Source organism: Chaetodon trifascialis, chromosome 9 (assembly GCF_039877785.1).
Source record: "Chaetodon trifascialis isolate fChaTrf1 chromosome 9, fChaTrf1.hap1, whole genome shotgun sequence".
In the NCBI taxonomy this organism is placed as follows: Eukaryota; Metazoa; Chordata; class Actinopteri; order Chaetodontiformes; family Chaetodontidae; genus Chaetodon; species Chaetodon trifascialis.
This window is the reverse complement of record NC_092064.1, coordinates 18,858,946-18,869,979: the sequence shown is the minus strand read 5'-3', so window position 1 is coordinate 18,869,979 and position 11,034 is coordinate 18,858,946. Positions and strand designations below refer to the sequence as shown.

The 11,034-nt window shown below is 45.1% G+C and overlaps 1 protein-coding gene across 2 annotated transcripts in view; it reads left to right on the top strand.

Annotated features, from left to right (window-relative positions):
- The first annotated feature begins 615 nt into the window (after positions 1 to 615).
- The window catches only part of prkd2 (protein kinase D2), a 35,656-nt gene continuing 25,237 nt past the window's right edge, over positions 616 to 11,034 (top strand). The window contains exon 1 of one of the 2 annotated variants that reach the window (XM_070970783.1): positions 616 to 1,577. In XM_070970783.1, the coding sequence (XP_070826884.1) occupies positions 1,251 to 1,577 (327 nt within the window). In that variant the 5' untranslated portion in view covers positions 616 to 1,250. The remainder of the gene's footprint in view (positions 1,578 to 11,034) is intronic. The other variant, XM_070970784.1, reaches the window with a different exon arrangement.

Here is an 11,034-nt window from a genome sequence, read left to right as displayed (position 1 = left end):
CATTACGGTGACTCAGCCTCATTTGGAAGCATTTTGCACGTTCTGGTGTGTGCAAAGTATCACCCTACTTACCATGAGAGTTCCCCATTTCACTGAAACTTGCCGCCAACTTTGCATGAAAACAGCTCTGCAATAGGTGTGGTTCTACTCTGCAGTCTGGCAGAGGCGTGTCACTTAAAAATGCAAAGAGAAAAGGTGCTAGAGAGGAAAAATAGGGCAGGAAACAGTGTCAAAGAGGGACAGAAAGAGGTGAATGCAGTCAGAGGAAGATGAAGAAGAGATGGGAGGGTGTTTTAGCTGGAGCTGCCCCCCTCAGGCAACGTAAGGGGATCTTTTGCTGGCCTTGACTCAGGGAGGGAGCAAACAAGACCGATAGCCCCAAACTAAGGAAGGGAGAGAGAAAGAGGAAAGGGGGGAGGGAGAAGCCTGGGAGCAGGGAGCCAAAAGGCGGGTCTATCTGAGCGTTGATTGGCTTTAGGCTGCGTCAGTCATGTCACTTCCTCCTTGGCTGTGGCAAAAGCACAGAGGAAAGGGCAGGAGGGAGGGGGAGAGGGAGGTACCCTCAGACAGCTCTCTCTCTGAGTGCTTTTTCACAAAAAAACTGAACTGGGGCTGAAACTGAAACAGGGCAAGACTCGTAAAAGCAGTGCAGTCTGTTGCTCTCCTTCATTCTCACAGTTTCCTGTTTAAGGAGGCCATTTTGTAACACAGCCTGGAGAGGAGCACAACAAAGTTTGGCATTGTTTTTTTGTTTTTTTTCCCTCCCACGGCTGGGAGTTTCACAATCCGGTTTGGACTTTCTCCTCTGCAGAGCAACTCCTTTGGACGAGAGAGGTGAGACAGGGAAGAAGGTGGAGGAGGAGGGTATTTCCACCCCCCTGCCACCCCCACCCCACCCTCTCCTCAGCGTGTCTTTCTTTTATGAGTCTCTCTCACACACTGCTTGTCATGCTCGGGCAATAGCAGGATCCTGCCGACGAAGAGAGCGTGAAAGAAGTGGCCGAAAGGAGGAAAAGAGCGCTTCCTGGATAGGGATTTCTTCCTTGATCCACTGGGAGGGGGTGGACACAGGACACAGAGGAACCCGGGGCTCTATGTTCAGTGTGTGTCCATGTGTTGGTGTGTGTGTGCGTACCCTCTCTCCTCCACTCAGACTGTTCGAATGACTGGAGAACGCTAAACTGCACCTGGACGTGTGTTTGTGAGCGTGTATGTTGACAGCTTCAGGCGGACAGAAGAGAGGACTCTGAATGGCTAACGCTAGCCCCTGCATGTCCTCAGGGGCCTTGGCCCAGGTTTTCTTTCCTCCGGGGGGCTCCTCACCACCCACCTCAGCTGTGATGCAGCAGGGGACCCCCATATCCATGCCCTCTACGCCTGCTCTGGGTGGTTTTCCAGTGATGGACATGACACCGGGGCAGGGTCCTGGCGGGGCTGTGATGCCCTCGCTGCCTCCCACACCAGCTGGGGTGTCCTTCATCATCCAGATTGGCCTGACCAGAGAGTCTGTCCTGATGCCCCAGACTGCTGACCTGGCATATGTGAAACAAATTGCCTGCTCCATTGTCGACACCAAGGTAAGACATGTGTGTGTGTATGTGTGTGTGTGAGATCTGGGGAGGAAAACTGGGCGTCTGCTTTCTCCAGGTGGAAAGCTGCACATGAACAATTACATATTTGTTTTCAAGCTGTTCGTCAGATGACCAGTCTGGGTTGCTTTTCTTCTCTTTCGCTCTTTGTTTTTGTGTCCTGGTCTCCCACAAAACCCTTTGTTTACACTCTACTATTCTTAAAGGTAAATGAAAGGGTTCAAATAAGCGAGCAGACAAAGTGAACTGGGACCGGCTGGGAGGATATGTACAAAATGTCACAACTTTGCTCCGCTCTAATTACAGCAATTAGCATTTTTCCCCTCACGCAGTTGGAAGAGAACACTGTTCAATTTGGCTTTGTCATGCCACATCTAGCACAGCAGAGTAGCAGAGGGATGGTTGATGGGATTAGTGTTTGAGACTGGGACACACTCAGTTCATCCAATGGTATAGGTCAATAACTGCAGCACATGTCTCAATGTGCAGTCAAACAAAAGGAAATCAGCATCTAATTGTTGAGGAACACCTTTTCTATATATATATAAATCTATATATAAATCCCAATATGCATCTATCTGTCAGAGGGCAAAGCCTGTAAGCTTTCCCTGTGATGTTCTCTTTCACCTCAGTGCAACATTTGCATTTCATGCCAAAATAACTGTTCACATCAAGCCCGTTTTAGTCTCTTCGCTTCACTGATTTCTTTATTCTTCTTCTTTTGCCGTCACTGATCACTTTCAAGTTCTGACTTTGTGTTGCCCAAGATGTCAAAGGCTGTGTGACCTGGCTGAGGGACAGGGACGTACATAAGACCTTTTTTGTTGTAGTTCAAACAATTTAAATAATCGTCAGTGTTTCGGTCCTTCGAGAGAAAACACTTTTACTGCCTTGTTGGTTTGTTTTTTTCCTGTGTGTGTGTGTGTATTCCCTTTTTCTAATGACTCTTTACAACTTGGAGATTTTGCAGAATGTTTTTACTTTGTTCGCCCGCAGCAGCATTACATTTACACATAACTTCTGCAAATCATGTAACTGTTTCTGAAATGTGGCATTCGGCATTTTATCATTAAATAATGACGGCAGTTGACTTTGAAACACAAGTATAATTTCCAAAAATGGACAAAGCTATCAAAATATTAGCAGGCTCTGCTAGGTTCGGGTGCTGCTCCTCCAGCACAACATGCTAAGACTTTGTGTGAGTTTCTCAGGTGGTAAAAACCTACTGGAAAAATAACTTCAAACAAATATATCTCCTTTGTTAAACTGAAAATGAAAACTTCAAAACAAACATGTGCAGTGTTGGGAGGGGGCTGAAGTTTTGACATCCTCTTTGCAACAGGAAGCAATGGGCGCCATGGGAAATAAGGTCTTTACTCGACTGTCAGTGCTAATTTATTCAACGTATACAACAGCTAATTTTCAAAAAGACCATTTCAGACCATTAGCATGTACAGCTGAACACACAGGAGATCACAGTAACCCACACTGGTGTTTGAGCAGGCCATGTGTTTTTATCAGATTAGCAGATTTCCACAGAGCAGCTTTGTAAAATTCGCCACAATCGCAATTATTCCAAGAAATACTGGTAGCTCTCTGCAGCCAGCTTACCCGCTCCACTAATCTGTTTTTGTGCACAACAGTCTTTGTCTTCCCCTCTTATAGGACTGTTTCTCTGCCATGTTGCTTGGTTTGATTAAATGAGATGGATCTGACTCCGCTTCCAGCTCTGTTTCCACATGATGGGAGCAGATATGGTCGGAGCGCCGACCTTCATCAAAACGTTAACTGCAACCACATAGTTCAGCTTTTCTCTTCCTCTTTTTTGTGTTTTCTCTGACAAACTAAAACTACTTGCCTGTGTAAGGTCAGAGAGTTCATTGCTGGGAGTTTGATACTCTTATGCCTTTCTCTTCCTTTGCTTCGCCCTTGTCATTAAATTCAAAGTTCCTTCCTCGCATAGTTTTCAACTGATTGGCCGGTAAAAAAACAACACGTGCGGCTGCTTCACACTACCTGAGAGGGCGTAATCACATGGTTCTAAAAACCCTCTTTGCTGTATAAATCAAGTGCACAGATTCATTGTACATTTGAATCACATGAGACCATAACAGTGTTGGGCAGCTAATAAAAGACACGTGACAAGGAGACACTAACACTGGGAGGCTTTTTGTTGGTCCCCATGATTGACCAGCAAGGGCTAAGACGTCTTTACATTTAGATTTGGACTTTTTAAAATACTTAAAATTTGAAAATATATAAGAAAAGAAGCTTCATTGCACCTCTGAAAAACAGCAATGCTCCAATCCCTGACTGATGAGAACATCACCTCACACTGAATGTAAACACATGCTGAAACTGAGCAGCTGACTGTGATTTCAACACTGACGTCGGCCATTGGTCAGCTGCAGCACTTTGAATGAATGAATGAATGAATGTGGAAGTGGAGTTAATTGGTCGGCATCAGCAAAGGCGGACTGGTAGGTTGGAGAGCTTTGACAACTTTAGCAGAAGCACAAAAGATGTTTCTTCTTCCCATGCATTCTTCCCTGTGTGCATGTGTGTGTGCCCTTGGATTTTTGGATAACGCCGCACTTGCGGTGACATGCTGGTGTGAGGAAAGGCGTCAAATGGAAGGCAGGAAGGAGAAAGGTCAGTTTGACACGCAGCAAGGTCGAATTAAGGACAATTAATAAACAACCAAGGTTATATCTCAACTGCTTCTAACAGACTTCACATTTTCTGCATTTCTGCACAGACAGAGGAATGTTGATTTATTCCAAATATACACTGGGTACCAGTTTGTGGTTCCAGCTCCACAGCATCTAATTTAGAAAGACTCACTTTCTTGGCTTTCTTTTATGGTTTGCTTCACTTTTTTCAACATCTTCAGTCCGCTGTTTCAGCGACAGGACAGTGAAGAGCTGGAACAAGGCCATAAATTATAATTTGATCTATCACACCGTGTGGAATAATACCTGATTTGAAAGATACTTAAAGAGAAAATGAAAGGAAACTGGCATAAATAGTTATTTGAACGTGTGTGGGTTGATTTAACCAATAATAACCCACAGGTTTATTGCAGCATTAAGTTTGATTGTTTAGAAGTTATGATTGGCCTTATTGGCATCTCCCCGGCTTATCTATTAGCTTATTGAAAGATTATTAAAGATTATTATCACCTCAGTTAACTCTAGCTGCTCATTGCTGTCGGTGTCTCGTCCACCTGTAGTTTTACTTTTTGCAACAGGAAAAAAAAAATCTGAAAAATTACCTTCATTCCCACAAACAAAAAGACACTCAGAGCCTGATCTTTCTCAAGCCTTGTTAAACCAGTCACACCCACACCCACACACTCAGCAACCCCCCCCCAATCCCCTAAATACAGAGCTCCTGCCCTGCTAGGAGCTGCAGCTTTAGGTGGGAGATTTGGACAATAGACAGCTTGTCCAGGTCCAGCCGACTGAGTGCGACACATGAGTTGGACCCTGTGTGCACGCATGAATGCCTACATTGGTGTGTTTAGAGGGGCAGCAAAGGCAGTTCGGTACCCCACACCCCCGCCCACGGTCATCTCTCCCATCCCAGAAAGGGTGAGTCACCAGTTCTGTTTATTCACAGGCTCCCTCCTTGTGTTCCATTGACACGTTTTTCCATTCACTTCTCTGTGGAGGCGCACACTCTCCCCTGGCTTCAACTCCCAACACCAACCCAGAGTTTATGTCTGCAGTGTCCTGTTCTGAGCATTAACCCCACACTCTCAGGCCAGACATCCACCATCAGTCACAAACGAGACTCCATACTTCCTACACCTTTCTGAAGCCTCGCCTGACTCTACACTGACACTACGCACCTGGCAACAGTGCTCGCCAAAATCCCATTTAGCCGACCCCAACCCCCGCCTCCTCCTGATGGAACAAGACCTAATAGTGCGGCCTGGAAACCAAAGGTCTGTCTCCATTCAACCATGATGCAGCTCTGGTGCTCTGGTGTTTTGTTGGACAGGCCTCACTGACCTCCTTCTTCTTTTTCTGGTTGTTCTTTAGAAACTTAGAAACAAGACTTGGATGCTTTGTCACCCGTAACGATGATGATCTGTGAGGTGTTTCCTGAAAATATATATAGTCTGTGAATAAGTTATTTTCCAGTATTATGAGTAAATAATAAAGTTGGGGAAAAAACTAAATGAACGGAAATTCAGTTACCAAACAGAATACATGACTCCTTTCCTCTCCTCCTTTCCTTTCCTTCTTCTCTCCTCTCCTCTCCTCTTTGTTTCCTGGGATAAAAAGCCTCTGACGTCTGTTTCCTCTTACTGTCTTTGGATGAACTACCTCCTGCTCTTCCTCCTCTCGTGCCTTTCTCTACCTCCTTTTTAGATCCTGTACTTCCTCTCCTTATCTGCTCATCTCCGGCCCCTTCTGCCTGCCTTATCACGGACTTCCTCTCACGCTCTGCCTCCTCTTCCTCCCCTCATCCCACCTCCCATTCATCCACTTTCCCCCCTCTTTGCACTCCTCCACTCTTTCTCACCTTTTCTTTGAGTTGTTTGACCTTGTGCACGCACTTCAAGTCAGTGGAAAAGTATGGGGGAATTCACACTCTTGTCTGGTTGTACAAGACAGGACAACAAAGGACAATACATCATGTCCCACTTTCTAGGACGTGGTGAGTCAAAAATCCTCTCCTCTCATTTGTCAAGCGGTTACCTCAGCTGGAATGATTCATATTTTCCAGTGAATATTAGACATTGGTGACAGGTTAAGCCATGAAATTTTAAAAACACAAGGAGCCACAGAGCGGTGCATTTGACATGCCGCATGGTCGCGTTTTTACGCTTTGCGTTTCCCCTTCACCCAGTTTGCCAAAAGGTGTGTCAGCTTAACGGTTTCTCCCTAAACCAACAACTTTTTGTATTTCGTCATAGGCAAGATGCACTGCATTTGTGTTGACGTCAGTGGGTGTGTTACAGTGTGTGTGTGTGTGTGTGTCAGTGTGCGTGCACAAGCGAGAACCTGTTGAGTCCTGTCAGTGTCGGTCGTGGTCACATTACTTGATTGTTGAGCATGTCTGTGGACTAATCTGTGATGAGTTACGACACATTTAACAGCCAGTGAGCGGTGTCGAATCCGGCAGGTCAGAGGATGCCAGCTAGCGCGGCAGCATCACCACCCGGCATGTAAAATTTCATCTATTTCTGTACCTAGCAAGAAACCCTCTGATTAAGCTGCTGTAAATAAAGAGAAATGAGAACAGAAGTTTCTTTTGTTCTTCAATCAGATGGTTGAAAACACAAAGAAATATCAGTGATCATGCGCGCACACACAAACACACACAGCTGCGACTGCGAGCCCCTGTCCTGGCCATTGTTTCCACCTCCGTTTTGGAAGGGGCTGTTTCTTTATCTCTCTCCCTGGAGAAGAGTTTGGCCCTGGGAATGGGACCATACACTCCACCTCCTGTTTACCTCACTCTCTTGCACATGTATTCTGCACACACACACACACACACACACACACACACACACACACACACACACACACACACACACACACACACACACACACACACACACACACACACACACACACACACACACACACACACACACACACACACACATTGTAAAGTAACAGTTGGCTCTGATTTTCCAGATAAAGGCCCAGTGTGAGAGACAAGGTTGTATTGTTGGTGTGAAAACAACACAGTTCCTCATTCAACACCGCTGTAGGTGAGGACTCTGGCTTAATTTGGTCTGAATTACAATCTACAGCCACAGTTTCATCCACTGTATTGATCTAATGTGATGAGGAAGCTTTGGTCTTGCTGCCTGGATTATTAAAAGGCCTCTCAGAGTGACTGAGCAAACACACTCTGCTTATCAGCCCAAGCCTCTTGTTGGGCCATGAATAAATGCCAGTCAATTAGCATGACTGTCAGGTGGATGCGCAAGTGAAAGAACAAACCGGGCCTTTATCAGGCTGCATGACATTTGATGACTGAGTGAAGATAACAAGCAAGATGTTCAAGCGCAGCGGCCTCAGCCAAACACTGCGAACCTCACAGAGGTCATCATTACTTTATCTAAAAAACCTCACCGCTTTAAGGGAAATGGTGTCTATTTTCAAAGGGCTGTACCCACAGCGACATGTATCAGTTCTCTCTCTCTCTCTCTCTCTCTCTCTCTCTCTCTATCAGTGTGTATATGTCTCTCTTTCTCTCTCTCTTTGCGATATTTGCATGGTAGTGGAACAGCTTTGCATGACTGACCGTGCCTGGTATCTCCTTGTTGTTGGCGGTGTTCTGCAGGGATAGCTCATTCCACACAAAGACATTTGATTATTCAAATGGCACAATGTTGCCCAGAGCCCAGGAGTCTGTGGCAGCGACGGAGAGGTGGGATGACAGATGGAGATATGAAGGGTTTGAGTCTTGAGCGGCAGCAAAGATTGTGATCCTCAGATGGCAATTTGTGAGAATGCACAAAGCTAATCTGTCGCCACTGTGTGAAAGGATAATTCCGGTTTATCAGCACTTTTTGGTGACAAAAAGAAATACAGAAATACGGGAGGGTGCAACAGCAGAACTGTCATTAAACCCTGAAGTCAAGTGTCTCTAATTCACACAGCACAAAGCCTGAGTAGGTATAACATGTTCATTCTGCATCACCCAGGCATTCAGCTCACAACCTCTGCCACCAAAGGCACATTGTGATCATGTTGAGTAACCTGCAGAAAATCTGGTCTGTTTAGTCAGATGCCCATGTGATGTTGGTGAAAGTACACACACAGCCTAAAACAAAAGATAAGAGAACATAAGAGCTGGATCAGACATAATTACGGTATGCAGCAACACAGCAATAGCTAGTAATTATGGACAGGCTGGCTTGATCTACCGTAAGCTGCACTAAGTATTTCTCAACTACAAGAGGTGACAGAAATGGCAGTGCATTCATGAAATACAAGTCGAACTTCTGTGCTATGGAAGCCCCCGACGACAAACCGTGTGTACAGGCTAAGCTAAATGAATCTGTAGAGAAACAACCAGAAGAGGGAAGGAAACAAATGATAAATACACGAGGGTCCATCAGCGCAACTGCCTGGAAGAATTATTCAAAACTTCTTAAATTAAAAATATGCATGAAATCATGTGTCTCTAATCAGCACCACACAGCCCGAGGAGGCATTGGCATGTTTATTCTGTATCACCCAGAGCTTGAACTCACAACCTTAGAAACCAAGTCATGATCTCTGTGAGCGACCCGCTCAAGTGAAAAACCACAGATGGCATCATACTACAACACGCCAGTCACCAGGTCTGCATGTATCAGCAGATTCAAACTAGGGTCAAAAATGCAGTTATCACTCGATTGCTTGATTGCCACTTGCTGAAAAGGAGGCCGTGACTCTCAGGATGGGTGAACAGCTAATCTGTCATCTCCTGCATAAACAACAGGTAGCAAGTTATAACTGAACAGGCTGCTGTGTGTAGAATTGTATGGGCTAACTGTTATGTCAGGTGTCATTTGCATGGGATTTGATGAAAGTAAACACAGTGGATGGTCGTACCTAACGGCACTGCGCTCTCCATCATCTCCAATCAGAAGGTGCAGATTTATCAACATGTCTGTCCCGCTGCCCTCAGATTGCTGCAGAGATTTAGTGACATATAGGAGGAAGTTTTCATACAGTATAAAGCAGCTGTGGGCTAAAAACTGTTTCTTGCCCCATCAGAGTCCACTGCAGTGACACTGCCCTGTTCCTAGATCCCAAGAATTATGATTATGAATATGGGAGTGCAATGTCTAATCAGCAAAAAGGATGGCCAAGTGTAATAAAACAGAATTGTCCTTTACAGCACACCTAATTTTTGTCATTCGTGTTTTTCTAGGGCCACATTCTTTCTCTTGATCTGCAAAGGAGACCTTATGATACTAATCCAGCGATTAGCATCGGGAAAAACGGTTTTGTGCTGTTATCCAATAGGGAGCAACAAAGCAGAGGCGAGCGGCGTTCGGTGGGAACTGACCACGTGGAGAGTTTGTACCAGAGTTAAGAGAGAATTTCTTTGCATGTCAGAGCAACAGCACAACACAGAGCTCTTTGAGAACAGAGAGAGCGCTGCAGATCAACAGCAGATAAACACTCACACACACATAACATAGAGAGAGGCTGATGTTAGCATGGCCTGTCCTGTTCATGACTGCGTTCAAAACAGCTGCAAATTGAGTGAATGGTAAAAAAACAGACTTTGTAAGTGCCACACTTAATGAAGTTCAGTGTGTCCTGGTTTTGATTCAGAAGAACAGCGGATAATAACTCCAAGTGAGTAAGATGCTGAAGCACAGTGAGGTATCTTGCATGAAAAACAGGGTTATATCCTTACAACTATTTGCTGTTATACTGTCAGGTGTGTGAAATGTGTGTGAGAGTGTGTTCTTGGGAAGACAGCAGTCAATGGGCTCAGTGCAAGGGGTTGACAGGGTGGGTCAGGTTGGCCTGGACACTCATGAAGTGTGTGTCAGTGTGAGGTGCCTGTGTGTGAACGTGTGTGTGTGCATGCATGCAGAGGACGCTCAGTTGAGAAGGGAAATGGGCAAAACCACAGTCCTACCTCAGAAGATAAACACATGACATCAATATTGAAGGCTGGTCAGTGGAAGAAGAAACTGGAAAATAATGTGCCCACCAGTTAGCTTTCAGTTCCCAGCAGCACATTCCCTATGATAACTTTAATTTTAGATCTGTGATGATCACACGTTGCACAATAAGAGTGATTATCCAAACTCAGCTTGTACTCGTGGTCTGGTTTTACAGCTTAAAGCAGTTAGACAAAGCTTTTTGAAATGAAAGACAACAACATTCTGCATCTAGCTTACCTTCTTTTAATCTGGATATTACATAGGCGGCCCAGTCATTAATGCATTTAGTGATTAATCCCTACGCAGGGACAACAACCTCTTTGATATAACATCAGAATAATCACTGAACTTAATCATCGTGCACTGTAGATGTGGTTGCAGATATGCAGCATAGTGAAAAGAGGCTGTCTCTCATGCAGTGTTTGTGCAGAGCAAAATAAAAACTCTCCCTTTCTTTCAAAAAGGATCTAAAGCCATGCCACACATAGCAGAGAGGAGAGGGGGGCCATAAAGGAAGGGGCGATGACTCAGACTGCAGTAATGTGCCCATTGTGGCCCTCAGCATGCAGCAAGTGTTTGGTGTCCACAGCACTCTTAGCACATGCAGAAAGTACAAAAACTCTTCTGACACCCCTCCTTATCAATATCAATCAATCCATCTTAATATGTAAATGTAAGAAGATGTCACCAGAGACCCCTGAGACACCTGTGTTTACACTAGTCATTTCTCAGTTTCTATCATTAACACTCATTTGATTATCGTTGCATTTGATCTGAAGGCGCCGTTATAATAGAGGGACTTTT